At 36.8% G+C, this 24652-nt stretch overlaps 1 protein-coding gene and 3 long non-coding RNA genes across 11 annotated transcripts in view; 1 reads left to right on the top strand and 3 right to left on the bottom strand.

Moving 5' to 3' along the window:
* Window positions 1-412: 412 nt before the first annotated feature.
* LOC149705228 (uncharacterized) lies at window positions 413-5393 on the bottom strand. The gene is made up of 3 exons (XR_016381564.1): window positions 4152-5393; window positions 2367-3153; window positions 413-2302 (listed from the first exon to the last, which is right to left on the bottom strand). It is a non-coding gene; the product is annotated as an uncharacterized LOC149705228 (long non-coding RNA).
* A 53-nt stretch (window positions 5394-5446) lies between these two features.
* LOC149705227 (uncharacterized) lies at window positions 5447-10027 on the top strand. Its single transcript, XR_016381562.1, has 3 exons — window positions 5447-6337; window positions 7336-8123; window positions 8188-10027. It is a non-coding gene; the product is annotated as an uncharacterized LOC149705227 (long non-coding RNA).
* Window positions 8628-10455, bottom strand: LOC149705226 (uncharacterized). The gene is made up of 2 exons (XR_016381563.1): window positions 10112-10455; window positions 8628-9036 (listed from the first exon to the last, which is right to left on the bottom strand). It is a non-coding gene; the product is annotated as an uncharacterized LOC149705226 (long non-coding RNA).
* A 1692-nt stretch (window positions 10456-12147) lies between these two features.
* Window positions 12148-24652, bottom strand: part of axo (axotactin) — a 62313-nt gene continuing 49808 nt past the window's right edge. For 5 of the 8 annotated variants that reach the window (XM_089865439.1, XM_089865440.1, XM_089865441.1 and 2 more), the window contains exons 5-33: window positions 24357-24623; window positions 24178-24284; window positions 23953-24110; window positions 23745-23893; window positions 23229-23682; window positions 23004-23119; window positions 22702-22932; window positions 22468-22643; window positions 22263-22405; window positions 21919-22202; window positions 21679-21852; window positions 21396-21615; window positions 21228-21332; window positions 21009-21151; window positions 20688-20939; window positions 20470-20622; window positions 20217-20405; window positions 20017-20157; window positions 19807-19960; window positions 19434-19507; window positions 19273-19364; window positions 19062-19206; window positions 18816-18994; window positions 18646-18754; window positions 18427-18582; window positions 18194-18364; window positions 17383-17498; window positions 17132-17266; window positions 15548-15804 (exon numbers count right to left, since the gene is read on the bottom strand). In XM_089865439.1, the coding sequence (XP_089721565.1) occupies window positions 15655-15804; window positions 17132-17266; window positions 17383-17498; window positions 18194-18364; window positions 18427-18582; window positions 18646-18754; window positions 18816-18994; window positions 19062-19206; window positions 19273-19364; window positions 19434-19507; window positions 19807-19960; window positions 20017-20157; window positions 20217-20405; window positions 20470-20622; window positions 20688-20939; window positions 21009-21151; window positions 21228-21332; window positions 21396-21615; window positions 21679-21852; window positions 21919-22202; window positions 22263-22405; window positions 22468-22643; window positions 22702-22932; window positions 23004-23119; window positions 23229-23682; window positions 23745-23893; window positions 23953-24110; window positions 24178-24284; window positions 24357-24623 (4943 nt within the window). In that variant the 3' untranslated portion in view covers window positions 15548-15654. Of the gene's footprint in view, window positions 13036-15408; window positions 15527-15547; window positions 15805-15948; window positions 16477-17131; window positions 17267-17382; window positions 17499-18193; window positions 18365-18426; window positions 18583-18645; window positions 18755-18815; window positions 18995-19061; window positions 19207-19272; window positions 19365-19433; window positions 19508-19806; window positions 19961-20016; window positions 20158-20216; window positions 20406-20469; window positions 20623-20687; window positions 20940-21008; window positions 21152-21227; window positions 21333-21395; window positions 21616-21678; window positions 21853-21918; window positions 22203-22262; window positions 22406-22467; window positions 22644-22701; window positions 22933-23003; window positions 23120-23228; window positions 23683-23744; window positions 23894-23952; window positions 24111-24177; window positions 24285-24356; window positions 24624-24652 lie in introns of those variants that run through there. The other 3 variants (XR_016381561.1, XM_089865438.1, XM_089865443.1) reach the window with 3 other exon arrangements.

Below are 24652 nucleotides of genomic sequence, written 5' to 3'. Positions count from 1 at the left end.
TGCTTGGAAGCCGCCGAGGTCACTTGAGAAAATCTTTTGCCGTCGATTCTTGATCGTTCCGCTATTTCTCTAATTGGTTTTCCAAAGGACGCATGCCGAATTCGAAGCTTAGCGGCCCTTGGGAAGTTACAGCCGAGTTCATTCTTGTTTGGAAGCCGTCGAAGGAGGTCGCTTGGAAAAACCTTTCTCGCTCAGCTTAATGTGATCCCGGCTTTTGAGGTCGATTCTCGATAGCTCCGCCATTTCCCTGATGGTTTTTCCCGAGGACGCAAGCTGAATTCAACTCACATGGCGGCCATTGCTTGACCTCCTCGTGCTTTAACAGTCCGTAAGTTTAAACTTTAATCCAAACTCATCTAGCTCCCCTTCAGTTATTTATTTTATTTCAAGTATTTAAATTAATTAGGTAGTGTTAAATGTTAGTGAATTTTATTTATTTATTAAAAATCAAGTACCATAAACAAAATTTTACAACGAGATGTTGGACAAGAGAGAATCCCTTAATAATTCGTTTAGGGCCTATTATTTAAAGATATTAAACGGGGTACGTAATTAATTTAGAGATATCGCGACAGATTTTCGAAAATCAAGTCCTGCCGAGATAATTTTAAGACACGTTGTTGCCCTAAGCCTAAGTTTAAGCCTTGTCCCATTTAAACCCTATTTATTTACGGGGTCTGTCTGTGGGAATAGTTTCAAAATAAAAGCGGGTTTCCCTAAAATTAGTCAAGGGAATATTTTAAATTAATTTAGAGATAAAGCGACAGATTTTCGAAAATCAAGTTCCGAAGAGAAAATTTTTAGACACGAGGTTGCCCTAACCTGAGCTTAAGTTAAACCTTGTCCCAAGGTTCTTTTATTTATCAGTTCTGTGGGAATAGTTTTAAATAAATAAACCGCAGGTTTTCCTAAAATTAGTAGAGGGGATATTTTAAATTATTAAGCTATTAAAATGGGGCACGTCATATAGTTTAAATAAATTGCCGGTTTTAGTAAAATATATTTAGGGGACATTTTAAATTATTTTCATTGTGAAGCTAAGTAATTTAATTTAAAATAAATGGCAGATTTTTTCCTAAAATTAGTTTAGGGGATGTGTTAAATTATTAAGGTAATAAAAGGCTACATAATTTATTTTAAAATAAATAATGATAGGGTTTTCTAAAATTATTTTGTATTAAATTTTGGGAAATAATTAGTTAGCCAGATTATTTAATTAGGGGTGGCAATCGCGGTAGTCAAGCCTTTCGTTAATTCTGGGTAGTTGGTCTTTCTCTCTGAATTTGGTAGCCTGTTTTTAATTAAGGACAGGATTATGTTAAATTATTTAAATCTAAGATTATTTTGTTCTGCCCAAAAATAGGCAATAGTTTAAGATGTGTTATTAATGTTTTAATTTATAGATGCGGTTGATATTCTTGGACTTTTCTGTTGCTTGTCATTCCGAGACGTATCATTCCCGATGACTTCCTCTGTTCTGGACTTGTTATGTATCATTCCTGATGACACGCTTCGTTGGATTCATTCACGTTACATGATGTCTTCTGGACTTGCTTTTTCTCTCAGCGCTGACATAAAGATATGGAGGAAATCATCGAAGCTAGAAGATACAAAATACATCTTTTTTACTTGCAAATTTTTCATGTAACCACTTAATTTTTTTACTTGCAAATTTTTCATGTAACCACTTAATTTTTTTTACTTGCAAATTTTATTTGTAACTACTTATTATTTTTTTTCCGCGTTCAAACTTTAACTTACAAAACTCTTTAATATTATTTTGTTCGAAATTTTTGTAAACACTTTGGTTTTTTTGTTTTTTATTGAATAAATTTTGCCTTAAACCTCGTTCTTTCTTTTCTTGAATTTTTAATATACTAGACTTGGTTTCGATTTTTTTGCCTCTGGACTTAGGGTGATATTTTTAGGCCCCTTTTTAACCTTTTTATTAAATAAAAAAGGCAAAAACATTATAAAAAAATTTTTATACAAAAAAAATGTAAAATTTATAAAAAAATTAATAAAAATACAAAAAAATCACGCAAAAAAGGTCAAAAAAATGATTATAAATCCAACGCTTGTTTTTTTCGTTCCATCCCTAGTATCGAAACTTTAAGCTATACTTACTTAACCACCCCCCACGTAAGCCTTGCGGGCCCAATTTAAATTTAACAAGTCCCCTGTTCAACTCGGGAATTATTAAATTTAAACTAAGGCCCGCTGTGGAGCCCCCAAAACCAGGAAACTTCGTCCTTAGCATGGGATTTCCAATGAAAGTCCACTCGCAGACGTCCAATTCTTCCTGCACAAGAAAAATTCGAATTAGTATTTGGAAAAAGGCACACGAATAACTTGAAATTAATTACCTTAATACGAAAATCCAGTCGAGTATTCTCGCATGATGTAACGCAAAATGTTCCGGCATAAGAGAAATTACTATTATTTGAGCATAAATGGCAGACGCGTAACATTCAACTAAATACCTTAATAGAAAAATAATACAGTAAAACCCAAGCCTCGCCTTACACCCTCTTAAAATCGTGATTACTTTTAAAGGACAAAGCGTATAAGCAACCTTCTACCTTAAACTTAAATCAGAAATTTATTTATCTCCTACAAAAATCCCTCAACGAGTTGCCAAAAGCTTTTTCCTCTAAAAATCTTTATAATTAAAACCATAAACTAGATACCTTAATACCGCAAAGGGAATCTCACCCTTAAAATCCTGATTACGCGTTCATTATTCTTAAAAGGGAGGGCTAGGACCAGTTTTCACCTATTCCATAATCGAGTAATTTATTTATGTCCTGGCGCAAAAAACAATCCCTAAAAAGAACAGGCAAGCGCTTCCCTTCTAAAAATAAATAGAATAATAAACTAAGTACCCTGATAATTACATAGTGGTAATATATTTATAATAATAAGATTTAATTATTGCTGCGCATTAAGCACCTAAAACACTTCACACGCTGTCTAAATTGTTTTCCTAATGAGATTCCCTTTCAACGGATAAAATCAAAGTGTAGACCTGAATTAAGAAGGGAATTGTTCTGGGTTCATTGACTTGATTCATATCGCGCTGCCATTATGCCAAATAAATAGTAATTGATCCTAGAATCCAACAGAAATTGCTCCTTTGGAAACGGATGATAGCTAAAAAAATAAAATTTGATCAATTCAATCAATCTAATACAAATTAAAATTATCTTAAATGGCCCAAGTATTTTAGGGGTTAATGATCCGATTAATATTATTAATAGTTGCAAAGCTAAAATATTTACAGCATTCACCCAATCTGTGAGCAAAAAGCTATCCTCGCGTATTGGGAAGCTAACAATTCAAACTAAACAAAAATAATTCCATCCAGAATCAACGCAAATTGCTCATTTGGTATCAGATAATAACTAAATATAAATCTGTTCAATTCAAATGGGTGCTGAAGTCTACATTGATTTGAAATTAAGAATCTAGGCTGTACCGAGCAACATTGGCTTGTCCAAAATCATCAGGAACTATTTCTAAAATTTAGTCCATCAAAACCCAATTATAACACGGTTACTCGCGTTAAGAGTATCGTCCCATTGTGGAGAAAGAAATTATAGTAGCTTCGCAAAAAGCGTGTCTGGTCTAACATTCTAAATAACACTCGATAAATAGCGTTTCCCATTGAAAGGGTGGCAGGGGGTAACTTGCACACGATCAGCAATCTGAAATATTGGGAGCCATTTTCTTTACAAAAATGCTCTCAGAGTTGAAATATTTACGGCGTTAACCAATGCTAAAGTTATCCCTGTTCAATGGGAAACTACCTATTCAATGTAACAAAATAATTCAAGTATCAAAGCCCAGGATTGTTTGTTAGTCGTGATAATAAAGTTTGAAGACGCAAGCGGCTGTAACCAACTGATGTTGAAAGAAGTCTCAGATATAAACTGACAAAAAAAGAAGAGCATTTGCCGTCTCTCAGCATCCAAAATTATTCAATTATTAAAATGACCAACAAACGGGATTTAACCCAAGAAGAAATTGGCCCCAACCGCAACTATGCCGTAAAGATATAGATGCAAACATTTGAAACAAAATCAAATAGCTTCTAAAATTATCGAGATAGTTTCTCATTACCTCTACAACAAAACTCATCCAAGGCTTACCCAATTTAATAGCAATTTCCACTTCAAGGCAAATTAAAAACCTCATAATCACCTTGCCACCCCTTAACTTAGGCCTTGGTCATACCTAAGTAATGCCTGTCCGACTGGCAATAGCGTCGTTTTTCAAAGACTTTCAACGCCTGATTTTAATGTTAATTAATTAACGTACCTTTCTACTTATAATACGATTATAAATTATAATAAAAACCTTAATAATTTACCAAATCCAGGGTATTTTCGCTCTTTCTTCACGGGTTTTTCCTTCCTTCCGCCTTAGGGTGACACACGAGGGGCGTTAAAAGCAGACGACACATATTGGTGTCATTTGCACCATGGAGGAAGTATACTGTAATCGTTGCTCTATTTTATTTACAATGGTGACTCCGGTTATACACCAAAAAGACTTCATCTTGAATCGCCATGTTAAAAATATGCTAATTGGGTTGATTTTCATTAGATTTCAAGATCACGCGCCTTTTAGCGCGTTCAGTTCTGTCAATAATGTAACGATGTTTCACATTTTAGTAGATTTTTATGATGGTTTTCATTGGGCTTGCGCTGTGATTGACGAAAAAAGACGTTCAAGCTCCTTTCTTCTATACTCTATAGCTCTTGCAGCTTGATCGACTGGGCTATAGTAATTGGCGGCACTTTCAAGTTTTTGAAATGAGATTGATTGAAGAGGAGGGGTTGTGTCCAATTCCAGCGCCATAGTCAGGGCCGGGAATTAAAAATATTTCTTATAGGACACGTGTCCAGTGGCCCACCTTTGATTGGGAAATTTATAGGTCAAAGTTGCCAACTGGAGTGTGCCAAAAAATAGTGTCGCATCTGCAGTTAAGCTATCATTTTATTGGACAATGTCAAGTGTCCCGCGCTTATTACCGGACCTTGGAAAGGTACTGTAAAGACTATATTTCATAGACTAACTAAAGTAACTTAAGCATTGGCCTAAATGATATACAAACCTCTATTAACTGTAATTATTTACCTCAACTTCTTTTTTAGAGTAAAATTCGACCTGTTTATCAGTCTCATTTCCCTTAAAAACCGGAAAAAATGCAATGCTTTTTCAATGGGAAGCTAACCCTAAAAATAGCAGTAAAATTACTGAAAAAAATAATAGTACCAAAAAGTATGGAGACGACACAAGGAATCCTTTTGTTCCAATTACCATTGCAATATTAAACGAAAAAATCACCCTTTTTAGGGTTAGCTTCCCATAAAGCCACTCTAAACCACTCTAAAGTTACTTTAGTTAGTCTATGAAATATAGTCTTTCAGTACCTTTCCAAGGTCCGGTAATAAGCGCGGGACACTGGACATTGTCCAATAAAATGATAGCTTAACTGCAGATGCGACACTATTTTTTGGCACACTCCAGTTGGCAACTTTGACCTATAAATTTCCCAATCAAAGGTGGGCCACTGGACACGTGTCCTATAAGAAATATTTTTAATTCCCGGCCCTGACTATGGCGCTGGAATTGGACACAACCCCTCCTCTTCAATCAATCTCATTTCAAAAACTCGAAAGTGCCGCCAATTACTATAGCCCACTCGATCAAGCTGCAAGAGCTATAGAGTATAGAAGAAAGGAGCTTGAACGTCTTTTTTCGTCAATCACAGCGCAAGCCCAATGAAAACCATCATAAAAATCTACTAAAATGTGAAACATCGTTACATTATTGACAGAACTGAACGCGCTAAAAGGCGCGTGATCTTGAAATCTAATGAAAATCAACCCAATTAGCATATTTTTAACATGGCGATTCAAGATGAGGTCTTTTTGGCGTATAACCGGAGTCACCATTGTAAATAAAATAGAGCAACGATTACAGTATACTTCCTCCATGGTGCAAATGACACCAATATGTGTCGTCTGCTTTTAACGCCCCTCGTGTGTCACCCTAAGGCGGAAGGAAGGAAAAACCCGTGAAGAAAGAGCGAAAATACCCTGGATTTGGTAAATTATTAAGGTTTTTATTATAATTTATAATCGTATTATAAGTAGAAAGGTACGTTAATTAATTAACATTAAAATCAGGCGTTGAAAGTCTTTGAAAAACGACGCTATTGCCAGTCGGACAGGCATTACTTAGGTATGACCAAGGCCTAAGTTAAGGGGTGGCAAGGTGATTATGAGGTTTTTAATTTGCCTTGAAGTGGAAATTGCTATTAAATTGGGTAAGCCTTGGATGAGTTTTGTTGTAGAGGTAATGAGAAACTATCTCGATAATTTTAGAAGCTATTTGATTTTGTTTCAAATGTTTGCATCTATATCTTTACGGCATAGTTGCGGTTGGGGCCAATTTCTTCTTGGGTTAAATCCCGTTTGTTGGTCATTTTAGTAATTGAATAATTTTGGATGCTGAGAGACGGCAAATGCTCTTCTTTTTTTGTCAGTTTATATCTGAGACTTCTTTCAACATCAGTTGGTTACAGCCGCTTGCGTCTTCAAACTTTATTATCACGACTAACAAACAATCCTGGGCTTTGATACTTGAATTATTTTGTTACATTGAATAGGTAGTTTCCCATTGAACAGGGATAACTTTAGCATTGGTTAACGCCGTAAATATTTCAACTCTGAGAGCATTTTTGTAAAGAAAATGGCTCCCAATATTTCAGATTGCTGATCGTGTGCAAGTTACCCCCTGCCACCCTTTCAATGGGAAACGCTATTTATCGAGTGTTATTTAGAATGTTAGACCAGACACGCTTTTTGCGAAGCTACTGTAATTTCTTTCTCCACAATGGGACGATACTCTTAACGCGAGTAACCGTGTTATAATTGGGTTTTGATGGACTAAATTTTAGAAATAGTTCCTGATGATTTTGGACAAGCCAATGTTGCTCGGTACAGCCTAGATTCTTAATTTCAAATCAATGTAGATTTCAGCACCCATTTGAATTGAACAGATTTATATTTAGTTATTATCTGATACCAAATGAGCAATTTGCGTTGATTCTGGATGGAATTATTTTTGTTTAGTTTGAATTGTTAGCTTCCCAATACGCGAGGATAGCTTTTTGCTCACAGATTGGGTGAATGCTGTAAATATTTTAGCTTTGCAACTATTAATAATATTAATCGGATCATTAACCCCTAAAATACTTGGGCCATTTAAGATAATTTTAATTTGTATTAGATTGATTGAATTGAACAAATTTTATTTTTTTAGCTATCATCCGTTTCCAAAGGAGCAATTTCTGTTGGATTCTAGGATCAATTACTATTTATTTGGCATAATGGCAGCGCGATATGAATCAAGTCAATGAACCCAGAACAATTCCCTTCTTAATTCAGGTCTACACTTTGATTTTATCCGTTGAAAGGGAATCTCATTAGGAAAACAATTTAGACAGCGTGTGAAGTGTTTTAGGTGCTTAATGCGCAGCAATAATTAAATCTTATTATTATAAATATATTACCACTATGTAATTATCAGGGTACTTAGTTTATTATTCTATTTATTTTTAGAAGGGAAGCGCTTGCCTGTTCTTTTTAGGGATTGTTTTTTTGCGCCAGGACATAAATAAATTACTCGATTATGGAATAGGTGAAAACTGGTCCTAGCCCTCCCTTTTAAGAATAATGAACGCGTAATCAGGATTTTAAGGGTGAGATTCCCTTTGCGGTATTAAGGTATCTAGTTTATGGTTTTAATTATAAAGATTTTTAGAGGAAAAAGCTTTTGGCAACTCGTTGAGGGATTTTTGTAGGAGATAAATAAATTTCTGATTTATGTTTAAGGTAGAAGGTTGCTTATACGCTTTGTCCTTTAAAAGTAATCACGATTTTAAGAGGGTGTAAGGCGAGGCTTGGGTTTTACTGTATTATTTTTCTATTAAGGTATTTAGTTGAATGTTACGCGTCTGCCATTTATGCTCAAATAATAGTAATTTCTCTTATGCCGGAACATTTTGCGTTACATCATGCGAGAATACTCGACTGGATTTTCGTATTAAGGTAATTAATTTCAAGTTATTCGTGTGCCTTTTTCCAAATACTAATTCGAATTTTTCTTGCGCAGGAAGAATTGGACGTCTGCGAGTGGACTTTCATTGGAAATCCCATGCTAAGGACGAAGTTTCCTGGTTTGGGGGGCTCCACAGCGGGCCTTAGTTTAAATTTAATAATTCCCGAGTTGAACAGGGGACTTGTTAAATTTAAATTGGGCCCGCAAGGCTTACGTGGGGGGTGGTTAAGTAAGTATAGCTTAAAGTTTCGATACTAGGGATGGAACGAAAAAAACAAGCGTTGGACTTATAATCATTTTTTTGACTTTTGCGTGTTTTTTTTGTATTTTTATTATTTTTTTTATAAATTTTACATTTTTTTGTATAAAAATTTTTTTATAATGTTTTTGCCTTTTTTATTTAATAAAAAGGGGCCTAAAAATATCACCCCAAGTCCAGAGGCAAAAAAATCGAAACCAAGTCTAGTATATTAAAAATTCAAGAAAAGAAAGAACGAGGTTTAAGGCAAAATTTATTCAATAAAAAACAAAAAAACCAAAGTGTTTACAAAAATTTCGAACAAAAAAATATTAAAGAGTTTTGTAAGTTAAAGTTTGAACGCGGAAAAAAAATAATAAGTAGTTACAAATAAAATTTGCAAGTAAAAAAATTAAGTGGTTACATGAAAAATTTGCAAGTAAAAAAGATGTATTTTGTATCTTCTAGCTTCGATGATTTCCTCCATATCTTTATGTCAGCGCTGAGAGAAAAAGCAAGTCCAGAAGACATCATGTAACGTGAATGAATCCAACGAAGCGTGTCATCAGGAATGATACATAACAAGTCCAGAACAGAGGAAGTCATCGGGAATGATACGTCTCGGAATGACAAGCAACAGAAAAGTCCAAGAATATCAACCGCATCTATAAATTAAAACATTAATAGCACATCTTAAACTATTGCCTATTTTTGGGCAGAACAAAATAATCTTAGATTTAAATAATTTAACATAATCCTGTCCTTAATTAAAAACAGGCTACCAAACTCAGAGAGAAAGACCAACTACCCAGAATTAACGAAAGGCTTGACTACCGCGATTGCCACCCCTAATTAAATAATCTGGCTAACTAATTATTTCCCAAAATTGTATACAAAATAATTTTAGAAAACCCTATCATTATTTATTTTAAAATAAATTATGTAGCCTTTTATTACCTTAATAATTTAACACATCCCCTAAACTAATTTTAGGAAAAAATCTGCCATTTATTTTAAATTAAATTACTTAGCTTCACAATGAAAATAATTTAAAATGTCCCCTAAATATATTTTACTAAAACCGGCAATTTATTTAAACTATATGACGTGCCCCATTTTAATAGCTTAATAATTTAAAATATCCCCTCTACTAATTTTAGGAAAACCTGCGGTTTATTTATTTAAAACTATTCCCACAGAACTGATAAATAAAAGAACCTTGGGACAAGGTTTAACTTAAGCTCAGGTTAGGGCAACCTCGTGTCTAAAAATTTTCTCTTCGGAACTTGATTTTCGAAAATCTGTCGCTTTATCTCCAAATTAATTTAAAATATCCCCTTGACTAATTTTAGGGAAACCCGCTTTTATTTTGAAACTATTCCCACAGACAGACCCCGTAAATAAATAGGGTTTAAATGGGACAAGGCTTAAACTTAGGCTTAGGGCAACAACGTGTCTTAAAATTATCTCGGCAGGACTTGATTTTCGAAAATCTGTCGCGATATCTCTAAATTAATTACGTACCCCGTTTAATATCTTTAAATAATAGGCCCTAAACGAATTATTAAGGGATTCTCTCTTGTCCAACATCTCGTTGTAAAATTTTGTTTATGGTACTTGATTTTTAATAAATAAATAAAATTCACTAACATTTAACACTACCTAATTAATTTAAATACTTGAAATAAAATAAATAACTGAAGGGGAGCTAGATGAGTTTGGATTAAAGTTTAAACTTACGGACTGTTAAAGCACGAGGAGGTCAAGCAATGGCCGCCATGTGAGTTGAATTCAGCTTGCGTCCTCGGGAAAAACCATCAGGGAAATGGCGGAGCTATCGAGAATCGACCTCAAAAGCCGGGATCACATTAAGCTGAGCGAGAAAGGTTTTTCCAAGCGACCTCCTTCGACGGCTTCCAAACAAGAATGAACTCGGCTGTAACTTCCCAAGGGCCGCTAAGCTTCGAATTCGGCATGCGTCCTTTGGAAAACCAATTAGAGAAATAGCGGAACGATCAAGAATCGACGGCAAAAGATTTTCTCAAGTGACCTCGGCGGCTTCCAAGCAAAGACTGAGTGCGGCGTGTAACTTCCAACTAAAAAGTAAATTTCCAACGTCGGGGGGGGGCGCTAAAAGCGCGGTGCGCGGACTCGGATGCGCCGTGTCCTAGGCACGAAATTCAAGTAGCTGAACACCGCTAGGCCTATATTAATGAACGATAGGCCTAAACGAATGAAATAATTGAATGGATAATCATTACCTATTATTAACGTCCATCTTGACGTGACAAGTCAATTACCTTTGTGACGTGTCACGTAACATGACGTCATATCCGGTGACGTCATAGGTCACGTGACATGACGTCATATCCCGTGACGTAACATGACGTCATATCCCGTGACGTAACATGACGTCATATTCCGTGACGTAACATGACGTCAAATTCCGTGACGTAACATGACGTAATGGCACGTGACATGACGGTACATCCGGTGACGTCATAGGTCACGTGATCCGACGAAATATCACGTGACATGACGTCATTGTCACGTGATCTATTACGTCATGTCACGTGATCTATTACGTCATGTCACGTGATCTATTACGTCATGTCACGTGATCTGACATCAGATCGCGTGACCAACTAAAAATAAAACATGTCACGTGATCTGACATCAGATCACGTGACCAACTAAAAATAAAACATGTCACGTGATATTACGTCAGATCACGTGACATGACGTCATGTCACGTGATCTATTACGTCATGTCATTTGATCCGACTTCATAGGTCACGTGACATGACGTCATAGGTCAAGTGATCTGACGTCATGTCACGTGGCCTATTACATCATGTCACGTGATCTGACGTCAGATCACGTGACCAACTAAAAATAAAACATGCCACGTGATCTGACGTCGTGTCACGTGATATGATGTCATGTCACGTGCTCTGACGTCATGTCACGTGACCAACTAATTATAAATAAACATACTTATAAATATTAATGCAATATTTTATTTCGAAACATATAACATTTGATACATTCGGATTTATTAAAAATTAATGATTAAAATACTTTTTAAAATGTATAATCATGCATTATAACTTTGATAATGTATGCAAAATTTCGTTCATAATAATATTCATACTGTACTCAAAGTTTTCATTGAATAAAGTCATTTATTCCGAGTGTTTATTAAGAGTGTGTCATGTTAACATATTCGATTCATCGCTCTATTATGTTGAGAAAGCACTTTAATCATACTCTAATTCAGAGGCTATGAATCAAGTTGCTATACCTTAGCACTAACTATAAAAAGTAAGCTTACAACTAAAAATAAATAAATATACTTATAATTATTGATGCAATATTTTATTTCGACACATATAACATTTGATACATTCGGATTTATTAAATATTACTGATTACAATACTTTTCAAAATGTGTGTGCAAAATTTCATTGGTTAAAGTCATCTAATCCGTTTATTAAGAGTGTGTCGTGTTAACAGGCGCGTAGGAACGTTTCGAATTTAGGGGGGTACAGTCAAAACATGGATTTAGGCGCCCCCTCCCTAAAGACAAGAAAAATGTTGAAAAATACATTGAACAAGGTTGAAACATCATACTTTAATCACAGTTTCAAAAACCGGTGTCCGATAGGTGTTGGTTGCGGAAAATTTTCTGCACATGAAATTTTAATCAATCTTATCAATCCTCTCTGGATATGTTTAGATAATTGCTAAGTGATTTAGTTTTTTTTTTCAAGTCATTGTTGCCCGTAAGTCAGGGCACCAACCCTTTAAGAGAGTTTTTAATATGAAAAATATGATTCCAATTGTAAGACCTGTAGTGTGGATAATTGTATTTTAGTGTGAATGTAAGATTCCTGAAAGTGCGTTACATCGCACCTTGACCTAATTAAATACTGAAGGGCTCACACAGAAGGCGAAAAGGCTAGTAATTAAAAAACCATAAACGAAAAAGGACTAAAAAGTGACTGAAAATTACCAAATCAAGCTTTTTAAAAGAGTCAGGTAGGAAGAGAGGTTTTTCAGTGAAAACCGATTTTTATAACTAAAGATATTTTAAAGGTCTGTGAACTTAATCTGTGAGCTTTGACATTTCAGATGAAAAATCTCAGGCGAAATTAAATTGAAGTGCAGCTCAGATTTCAAAGTAATTGCTATCATTTCCAATAAAATCTCCAAAACTTCTTTAAATTTAATTTTTCGAAAATGGAAGGCAAAAATCTCCAGAGCGAGCGAAGCGAGCTCCGCAATTTTTTATCTGACAAATGAAATGTCGCTAATTCTGCGTTTAAAATGTCATACAGCTGGGATTATAAATAATTCTCCAAAATCCCGAAAATATAGGAAGATTAGTGGAATTATAGGATAAAATAGGATACTTTCGAAAATATTCTCACTTCAGTATAATTTTGGCGCCTTTTGAATATAAATTTGACGCCCTTTCTGACCTATTTAGGCACCCTAGTAGAATTTTAGGGGGTACCCTTGTACCCCTCCGTTCCTACGCCACTGCATGTCAACATATTCGACTCATCTGTTCCGTTATGGACTTTTGATATAGTGGATCTTGTACTTCAAACTATAGCAGCAAAGGCGCCCGGTGCTTCCCGTCGGTGTGTGCTGACAGCCTAAAAACACGATAAAACATAATAACACAGCATAAAAACACAGCATAAAAACATAATAATACACAATAGAACAGCATAAAACACAATAATACACAATAAATCAGCGTAAAAACACAATAATACACAATAAATCAGCGTAAAAACACAATAATACGCAATAGAACAGCATAAGTCAGAATAATACACAATAAAACAGAATAAAAACACAATAAAACAGTGTAAAAACACAATAATACACAATAAAAAAGCATAAAAACAGCATAAAGACACAATAAAACAGAAAAAACACAATATTACACAATAGAACAGCATAAAACACAATAATACACAATAAAACAGCATAAAACACAATAATACGCAATAGAACAGCGTAAAACACAATAATACACAATAAAACAGTGTAAAAACACAATAATACAAAATAAATAAGCGTAAAAACACAATACAACAGCATAAACACAATAAAACAGCATAAAAACACAATAACGTACAATAAAACAGCATAAAAACCCAAAAATACACAATGAAACTGCATAAAAACACAGTAATACACAATAAAACAGCTTAAAAACACAATAAAACAGCATAAAAACAGAATAATACACAATAATACATAGTAAAAACACAGTAATTCACAATAAAACAGCATAAATCACAATAAAACAGCATAAATCACAATAAAACAGCATAAAAAGACAATAAAACAGCATAAAAACACAATAAAACATAGAAAAACACTAAAACTTGAAATCACACTAAAATAGACTAAAACTATAATAAGCCACACTAAAATACAATAAAAAATTTAAATTTTTCTTTTTACTTTTTAATATTATTTTTTACTTTTTAATATTTTTTTACTTTTTAATATTTTTTTACTTTTTAATATATATTTTTTTTTACTTTTTAATATCTGCTTATACCTTTTAATATTATTTTTGTTTACTTTTTATTATTTGCTTATACCTTTTAATATTATTTTTTTTTTACTTTTTAATATTTTTTTTCCAACGATAACGAAACTATTAAGGCATCTTATTAAAAAGCATAAAATGTCTTTTTACTTTTTCACTGTTTAACTATTTTTCTTTTCAAATGTAATAATAATATTTAAATATATATATTTAAATAGTTTTTGTGTATATTTTAACAATTGGTATAATGGACAGCGCTGATTAATAATTAAGAGAAATTCACTGAAACTCGTAATACGAAAGAGCGCGAGCTGGTGAAGACCATGGCTTACTAGGCTAGGCCTAGTCATGTTGAAAATACACCGATAGAAATGTATCGAAAATTCGTTTACTGTACATTTTGAGTAATTTCAATCGACAACACAAACGCCTTCAATTTAAAAAAATGGCGTCGAAAAATACCTCTCGCGAGCTGACCAAAACTAAGCCTATGACGTCACGCATTCGTCGATTCCAATTTTCTCCGCTTTCCTTTCCGTAAAAATTTGAACCAAACAAGACGACCCAAGGGCTCGTAATAGTAGCCACATCGTACCGTACTTAAAAAATTTACGTGAATAGCCCCTCGATGCGCTACTTTTAACCGTGCTAAAATTATTACCCGTAATCGTTACTTCAATAAATGTATTTACGTTATAATTGTAATAGCGCGACATGAAGAGAAATTTTGAGTGAGTAGTCCCTCGATGCGCTAACCCTAACAATGCTAAAATGATCACCCTTAATAGAAGATCAGAAAGTTTTAGTGATTACCCTCTCGATGATCGAGTTACCTTTAACAGTGCTAAAATGATTACGTACTTAACTCTCGATTAATACACGCGCGGAAAGTTTTAGTTTACAACATAGACCTATGCTGACGCGTAATTTTCGCGTCTTATAAATTTCTAACACGAACTTAGGGCCAGAAGCGTTTGAAAGAGAAAGAATTCGGTAAAACACCAAATAATTGTAATATCCCGGTGCCTTAAGACCATTCTAAAAATAACGTCAGTAAATACTAGCTTTCGCTTTCAAAATTTCCCTCGATTTCTTTGAACGTTGAAATAGGGGATAGGGGAGCGTGATTGAAAGCGTAAAATCGTATTGACGACAGGTGAGGGGAATTTTAAAGGGAGAGTATATAGCTTACTCCCTTAATATCATAATTCCCTTCCTTTTAAGTAGACGAAACGAAAAATATCACCTTCACCACAATTCTCACCCTTTCACTTTCCCTTCAATGACGAACGAAGCCAAAGGTTCTATTATTGACACTACTACTACGAGAATGACAACAGGGAAGGTCAAACTAAGAGCCTCATCGTAGATGTACATCATACGATGTGGCTAAAAAGAAAACAAATCGCCCGCTTGCCGCAATGCCGCCCAGAAAACGCGAACATTTGTGGCAACTTACCTCTGAAAAAAACGGTGTGGCAAGCGGATTTTCAAGCGTTTCTGGGCCAGTGAAAATCAGCCTTAGGGAAGCGCGGATATGAGAATCGCTATTACGGTGTCCCGCGATTACTCTAGAGCTACCAAAAATAAAACAAATCTTTTCATCTTTCTATACTTTTATAAAATATATTAAAAAAACAGAACAAGTCCATTATAATAGTACTTTCCGAGCAAACTATGAAAACAATATAATTACGCGGTTAATTTATTCGTACGGTGAATAATTAAACAGTAAGCTTCCGGTTCGTCCATCCAGTCTGTAGCCGCCTTTGCCCTTTGGGGACGAAGGAACAGTCGCGGTAGAAGGAATTGAAGTAGCTTTAGTAGGAACGCTACTGGGGACAACGACAGCCATCTGAAAATAACGGCGGTACGTCATAGCGGTACCGAATAGATTTTATAAACAATTCAGTTTGTACATTTTTCGTAAATTCTTATAATTTTTTGATTGTCAATTTTGAAAAGTTGTCGTTTCAAATAAAAATAGGATTCAAAAATATACGTCTTCATGGTTTTTTATACAATTCCACTTAATTCGAAGTCAGTATGTTTACAAGCGATATTTTAATTCATATTTCTTGGAATGTTCCTCTTTATACAACCATAATGTTATTTATTAAAAATTTAATTGGCTAAAATGTATCGATTTAAACAAATAAAAAAAATGTTAATTACGAATAAGTAGTAGCATAATACTTATATTTTTTAGACTAGGCTTAGCGGTGATGAAAACCGTCTCGGGCACGATCTAATGTCTAGAAAACATTTTCTAAAAACCAAATTAATTTTGGAACAAAGCTTAATTTGTTATATAAAATTGGAGTTCAATATTTAAGTGCTAGACAGTGTTTCTAAAGCGTTAATTGGGTTTTATTTGGACAATTTGCGGTTGCGATTGATCGGTCGGTGCTTGGGATTTGTGTGCTTTAAAGCGAGACGAGGGTGACGAGTGTGTTTGTGTGTGTATGATGGAAGGATTAACGATCACAAGATAGACATGATTTTACGTGGACACAACAGCGGGTTTCTGAAATAATAAGTGCGAAAAAAAAGCGTTTTAGTTGAAAAATCAGGGTGCTTGCTATACAGCGTGCTAATAAAAAAACTACTAATTGAATAAATGCCATTTTATATATTCTAATTCCGTCGATACTTGACAGGTTGAAAGGTGGGAAGTTAGTCGGTGTCCGTGAAACATTTTAAAATAAAATTAAACGGTAAAATCTACCTGATAAAAAAATACTGCAATTTTTAGCACGCGGCTGAACCGTATCAAAGGATACGACGAAGAAACGGTAATAGAAGAAGAATTTTCTCCTTTCAATTAAAGGGATTTGCAAGGCGTTTTGAAGGGGCGTGTCAAGAACTAGATTTGTTGACGTAGAGCCCGCTTCAACACATTGTACATCCCTTTGTTTGATTACTTATGGAAAACCTTGTTTGCAAGAAGAAGTCGTTGTTGACCTGATTTCGCACATTCCGGTGGGAATAATAGTAGCTGACTAGAATATATCAATTCTAGATACTGTTTAAAAATACTCGAAGCTCGGGGGTTTTAAAATACCATTTTGTAAATTGTCTTTGTAAAGTATCGCTTGGATCGAAGGATTGTCGGAAATATTTGTTACGCTAATGATTATTTAGGCGTAACTTTCGCCTAACGATAAACGGTTGATGGTTACCTCGCTGGTCGAAGCTAACGGCGCTGTTCGATGAGATCCGTTAGTAACGATGGTTGGCGACGGTGACGAATCTTCTTTCAGTAAACTCGATTCATCCTCGTCGTCTTCGTCGTCTTCGTTGTCATCTTCCATCGCCTGTAAACGTGGGAACGCTATCATTTATAAGAAGCAACCAAATCGCCAACGCCTTGGGTTCCAATAACCGCGCGAGGGATAACTATGGTAAGTCAACCAAGGAGAAATGTCCTTACGGATGCGATGAGATCTTCGGTGTCACCGGCCGGGTCCCACTCCAATTCCTGGGACGACGTCGGACGGATCGGGTGAATTTCCAAAGCGTCCGTCGTATCTGACCCTCCCGAAATAGCTGCAAAAATTCAAGGACCAATCCTCAAAAATAATCGATACCATCAAACGTTAATTGCCTAGCTGACACCCAGGCTCGTTTATTATAATTGGAATATATTTATATACGTATATAAAAATGGTAGAATGTTAAGTATAAAATGAACCACATAGACGAAAAAAATTACCGAGATTACTTAATTGAGCTTTAACGAAAATTGTTTCGTTTCATTGAGCTAATATGCCTTATACAATAAATGCGTTATAATTTCAAAATGGCGAGAAATTCAAAGAGCACGTGCGGCCTTTGAAAAATGTTTCAGGGCACGTGCAGGCTTTGAAAAATGTTTCAGAGCACGTGCAGTCTTTGAAAAATGTTTCAGAGCACGTGCAGTCTTTGAAAAATGTTTCAGAGCACGTGCAGTCTTTGAAAAATGTTTCAGAGCACGTGCAGTCTTTGAAAAATGTTTCAGAGCACGTGCAGTCTTTGAAAAATGTTTCAGAGCACGTGCAGTCTTCGAAATTTGTTTCAGAGTATTCACGGGCTTTCAAGTTTGGAGCGCGAGTACTTTTAACAAACGTGATATCTTATTGAGAGAAGATTTTAGATACCTATAGATTGAATTCTCACCACATTGAAAGGCTTTAACAAATGTTTTTTAGAATCGCAAACTTTTATGTAAAGAGGCTATCGGAATCTGGTAGCTCTAAACGTACCGCCGTCACTCCTGACGTAATTTGGAGAGTACTCCGGTTCTTTGTAAAGATGCGCGTCGTTTTTGGCGTTGTTTATGTACGATTTGGTTCTCAAATCCACCAGATCGGGTGTTTCGTGAAGCGGCTGAGATATGATTTCTTCGAAGCCTTTCGTGTCATTGAAACTGACGGCTGCCATAAGAAACGGATCTCGTTAATCGAGTGTAAATTTATTACAAGTTCGATTTCGTTACCTTTAACCGGATAAGTGGGTGGTCTCTTATTGGCGTAGAAGTATTTGGTCTCCTCTTCGAACTGAAGTAATTTATGCTTGCGTTGAGACTTCCAAACGTAGAGGAAAACGGCCATTAAGACAATCAGCAATAAAACGGCCATAACTAAGGCGACCCCTGCGGCCAAACAGAAACCAATCATTCACGATTAATCTTAAATTCAATTGAAACGGAACTCACTTCCGGTGCTAACGCTAACGGCAATCAGGTGACTAACTTCCGGATGAACAGATTCTTGCGAATAAGGCACCATAACCGGATCTTCTCTGTACCACTGTTCGCTCGTTACCTAATAGTTTGGTAAAAACAGTTACAAAAACTTAATTATGATGTTTTTTTCCGGAACTTACTTCCGGAGGGATTGATGGCACGATAGTTTCGGCGTAGACACCGACAGCGAAGGCGGCGCATTTCTCTTCGCTTAAATCGCCTTGCGCGCGAATTTTAGTCACTTCGCTGACGTTATCTTCGTAACCCAAAGCCGTTTCGAACGGTTTTATGCTGGCGCCATTAACAATCATCAATACGTCTGTAGAATTGATTAAATCGTTTAAATTAATTAGGTTACAGCGGAATCTTATAAATATCTGGTTTACTTGACATGCAACCGCTGAAGTTATTGACATCGAAAACTTTCTTGGGTGTAAACTTTCCTCCTAGGGTAATCATACTCATTGTGGCGGGTGTCGGTGATGACTCCACCGTTTTAATAATGGCGCTGTGCATCTCACCGTCCAAAGACTGAAATAATTTTCGATCATTCTACGTAAATTCATTATTTTCTTAAACTAGACCTGGTCAACTTACCAATACGTGATTTTCTTCCGTTTTCGTGTACCTAAACCAATGTCTGTACCCGTCCACCAATGTACCGTGCGAACTCTTGGCGTTGAAGACAACTTAAACCGAATTAAATGGGTTATTAACGTTCTCCAAAAGTTAAGAAGAGATGGGGGGGGCAACCTTACTTTTCTTTGTCGTTTGACAATCTTCGAGTATTAGGGTTCCGTTAGGATTCAAAGCCACCTGGATGAAACTCGTGCTAGATTTAAAAACAATAACCGTTAACTTTGGGTGTCTCAATTTCTAACGTAATGGTAGTTCAGAATCCAATTGCAAAGTCGTGGATTCAAATTTATAACAGAGTTGTGGTAGTGAGTGTGAAATACCCATAGAGTAAAATACGCGTGAAAGGCAAGGTGGTACCAATACTCTCTGTACGCAAATATTTCATCTTTTGTCTTTGCAATTCTCGCTTCTAAAACGACTTTGCCATCATGACCTTCGAGGAAAGGTTCAAGGACTTTGAAATGGAGATTGGAAGAAGAAACGGGGCGATACCTTTGCGCGAACACTATGGTTAGTAGAGTTCTCTTATAAGGACTGTTGTCTTTTGTTGAAAATGCGCCGTGAATTGTTAATGTGTCCGGAACGGTTCCGTTTATGGCAAACCCGTATTGAAGAACAGTTTTACCATCGAAACTCATACCGTATTCTGCGATTAAATTACGTTAAATAATACCGCGATTGCGTTTCTAAAAAAGAAATAACCTTTTTCGCATGTTTCTCCGATGTAAGACGTCATGAAACAATCGCAAGTCGTTTTGTTCGTTTTCCAGCCTTCGATGCAAAGACCTCCATGATGGCACGGATGCGAATCGCACATCATTTTATAGTCAGCCACAATATCGCCTGAAAGTAAAATGGTTCAGTCTTCAATTCGCATTCGCTTGTTTCTCAATGCGACAAACCGTGGGCTTCGGGCGTCAACGCGGCCTTCTTCAGATCAAATAATTCGTCGCCGATTTTGAGTCCTTGGATGGAACCGATAAAACCTTTGATATGAGAGATCATACCGTCCTTGGGTTCGCTAACTCCGCCCAAAAATATTTGGTTGTGAGCGACGGTGGGAAACGCCCCCCTCGACGGTAGAACCAATTCTTTAAAACGGTCAAAAAACGAACAAGTTACGGAAAAGTTTAAGACACTCGTTCAATAACCCACCTTCTTTATCTCCGTCCGCGAATGGTTTTTGCGAATAATCTTGCATGAAGATTTTAGGATGACTTATAACGACCGTCTCCTTTTGAACCGTTAAGGACGTTTCGTTTTCCGAACGCTCCACGATGACTTGAATAGGATATCCCTTAGAAATATCTGTACAAATTTTGTTTTTTCAAATTTATTTACTACGTCAAAATGTAAGCGAAATGCAGGCTTACCTTTTGAAGCGACAAAGCCATCGACGATGGTTCGATTCGAGTTGTAAGTTAGATAAACTTTATTATCAGATACGTGAAGTTGAACGAAATTGTTGTTATGATCGAAGGCGTAAAGAATCAAGGCTTCTTTTTCGTTCGTTCGAAAACTGATAAGAAAATCTTTGTTAAGTAGAGAGTTGGGTGGAACATCGTCCGTCTTGTTGTGATAGTAAGAATCTTCGGTCAAGAACGTCATCGAGTTTTCGTTGATATCTTTTAAGAAACCGTAGACGCGAATTAAGAAGAGAAGTAGTAATAATAATAATGAAGCAAGGAGCTTACTTTTTTCGCAGTTAACACCCGAATGGGCTGCCGTATTGATACATTCGCATTGATACGTCCCCCAGAATTCATGGCAGATGGCTTCGTTTTGACACGGGTTTGGTAGGCAAGAAGGCTTACATCCAGTAGCAATATCCGCGGCTCTGTTTGTATTATACGAAAGACGCGCTTAACATTAGACCGCTATGGCCTTTTTAAAGTTTGGCCCAATTATAGTACCTTCTGGTTAAATATTGATAGACATCAACAACGGCGTTGTTTATGACGAGTCCACGGAAACATCCAATGAAGCCTTGCTTGATGGGAGAGTCTTTAGCGAACTGGCTGCAAACCAAGAAGGATAAAACATTTATCTTCAGTCGCGATTTTTAATAGTTGAATAGTTACCCCGGTACAGCGCCGATGAACATGGGCCCTTCGAAAGGACCAACTTCTTCGTCGGCCAAATCAATCATAACCGAATCCAAATTTATGGTGAATCGCATGTGATGCGTGTCGTGGTCCACCCAAACTTGTTGCCATTCTCCCGAATTGAGACGCCTTCGCGAATTTACTTTGACGCTTCGCGGTACGCCGTTAACGGTGAATTCGAAAGATAGTTCGTGATCTGGATCATTTTAAAGTTATTTAAAACGCAAAAGTAACTTGTAGGCAAGAAAAAATTACTCACCGCTGGTTAGAAGAACTCGGAAGTATCCGTGATCGGTATGGGCGGAAGCTTGGTACAGCAGAACGGCTCTGTCGTTTGACGTCCGGAAACTGAAGGCCATGTCCCCGTTTCGCCAACCGGGTACTTCCAAATAAGAGTGTTTTGTTTTGAAGGTGATGACGTACAGTTGCGTATCTTTAGCGAAATAAAATTATAGTCGCTTAATAAAGTTTAGTTATACGAAGCGTAGTATTTACTGACCAGTTTCAACACATTCTAAAGGTCCTAAATTGATCCTAGCTTGGGCGTCTTTATCCATTTTCCTCGGTTGTAAAATGAAGAGTTTCGTTATTCCCAAATCTTCGGGATTACTGTAAGTTCCTTCGTCAGTTCTCCATGGTCGATCGGCGCTATCGCAGTTGCAGAGTTTATTCGGATTCGCGCAGGTTTTATTTTTGCCGCACATGCAATGACCGGGCTTGGCGTCGCCGACGTGCAAAATGGTGTTGCCGAATGAAGACACCATCCACGTATACGTGTATAAACTGCTCGAGAAAAAGGTCGGTCAATTTCGTAAAAGACATAAATATTCGGGTAGTTATTACCCTAATGGTGTTAAATGACATTCGTATTTGAAATGTTGCGAACAATGTTTCGATTGATCGATTAAGGATTGCAACATTTCCGGGGTGAAGTCTCGGTACGTGATGTTCATGTAGAAGCCTTCCATTCCCGCTTTTCGTACTACCTGGAATTCCAGTGGTCAGTTTCGGGTTTGTCCGCGGCCATTTAAAAAAGGTTTTAACGTACCATTTCGGCGGGAAGATTGTTTTCTACTCTAGTAGCGATGCTGCCATCACCCGGGTCCATATCGCAGAAGACGTGAGCGGGTGGCATTGGACCGTTACGGTCGATATCAATTTTGTAGACACCCGATTCCCGATAGCCCAAAAGATACAGTTCTTCGCAGGTTCTTTTATAACTCGCTAAGTGAAACGCGACAATGTTATTATTAAAGATACGAAATTGGTGGTATCAACGAACCAAAATGGCAAGTCTCCCCCGTATATCCGGTTCCGGTACAATTGCAAGCTTTCCTTCCGCCTTCGACGTAACACTTGCCGCCATGTTCGCACGCTCTCGGGTTCGAACACGGATTGACAAATTTACAGTTGTCCAAGGACAATTTGCCAACGATGGTAGCGTGCGGGGAAAGATCCCTGGGGTCCAGGAAAACACCGTTTACTTGGATGTCTCGCAGACATCCGATAAATTCTTCGGATACAAAAATTAAATTAATTTAAACCCAAAACGGATTAAAAAATTATAAATGTGCTTTTTGTTACCAGATTTGGGCTTTGTTACGTTTGAGCCGATAACAATATCACCAAAAAATGATATGTTTTTTTGGAATTCGGCGTTGGTTGAATGGCTGAAATCCACGGTTAGTAGTACTCGCCTACTGAATATACATATTTTAAATTTAGGCATCTCTACCCGATACAACGTAATTACTACCAAAAGTATATAGTTAAATTTTTTTATATCTATACACTTTCGTTACTACTTACTCCTTGTGAAATTCAAAATCAACTTGGTGCCATAAATTATCTATTAAATTCATTCCTTCCGAAAGTTCCCATTTGGTCGAGGGCATCGTGACATCGGGCGTTATGATAATGAAAATAGACCCCTTTTGAATGGCAATTTCCCAAGTGCCGTTTCCGGTTTCGGACCTCAAGTGACCGGACGCTAAGAAACTGTTATCTTTGGACGTTCTAAATTCGATGGAGAGCGAAAGCGAGCGTGGTCGAACGATGCCCGTCGAGTTGACCTGGATGAAACCGCCGATGGAAGAGAAAGTAACCGGGACGACATCGGCTATCTTGCAACCGTATTCGACGGGTATGACGCCGTGGTGACGGACAGTCACGTCTTTCTCGTCCCTCAATGAGTACAGAATATTTTGATCGTTCAAATACACCTCTCGCATGCAACCCACGAACATTTTCCTCGTGTTCAAGCCTGGAGTATCATCAATAGATTAGAACCACAATAAAAATTATCAAACGACTCCCAAGACGTACCTTGCGATCTTGGTGATAAACCTCCGATGTACACTTCCGGATCAAAGTGAAGATGGTGATAATGTCCCGTTACGTTTAGTTCTTCGGAGTAGCTATCAAGATGAACGACGACGCGTCGACCATAGCGAACCACGGTTACATTGTGCCAACTGGAATTTTCATAAACATCAGCTAAATTAAACTCGAAGAGAGTTCTTCAATCGCGTACCGTTCATCGTGTAATCTTCGGCCCATGATGCTAGTTAGAGGTCCATCACCAAAATCAATTTCGAAAAAGAGAGAGCCTTGGATTAAGTTCAAAATGAGGTAGTTGTTAACTGGATGCCTTCCCGCACCGTGAAATAAGACGGACTCCGGTATGACCGTCTTCAAAAATAAATTATAGATAAGCGTACCATCGCCGAGCAATTAGATCTAGAGTTTACGACGGTACCTTGAATGTCATACTGATTCTGGTGGGTTCCGAATGAACTTTGTCCCTCCAGTCAAAGACGTGATAGGTCAGAAAAGAATTTCCTCTTAGAGAAATTACCGTCAAATCTATAATTATTGAAGTTTAAAGTTAATCCGAATTAATCCAAGGGGTTACGATTTGAAAAGAAACTGACTTACTATCTGAACTACAAATTTCATTTTCGTGTTTGGTACCGAAGCAATCGCAACTGGTTGAAACGTAGTGATTGATGCATCGTCCTTTATTCTGGCACATGTCGTGTTTTTTACATTGATCCAGACAACCTTGATCCAACTGACTATGATTCCCCAATTTCACCGGTTCCAACGGTTGATCCGAATGACTGAATCGGACATCTCGCATGCAACCGACGAAGCGAACGTAGTTGTATTGTTGATTCCATACTGGATTCTGCGGATCCATACCTGTAGACGGAGCATCGCGTATTCGTCAT

Source organism: Phalangium opilio, unplaced genomic scaffold (genome assembly GCF_054372755.1).
Source record: "Phalangium opilio isolate 3A_F unplaced genomic scaffold, DU_Popi_V2 ptg000014l_1, whole genome shotgun sequence".
NCBI classification, from domain to species: domain Eukaryota; kingdom Metazoa; phylum Arthropoda; class Arachnida; order Opiliones; family Phalangiidae; genus Phalangium; species Phalangium opilio.
This window is presented reverse-complemented; position numbering and strand designations above follow the sequence as displayed.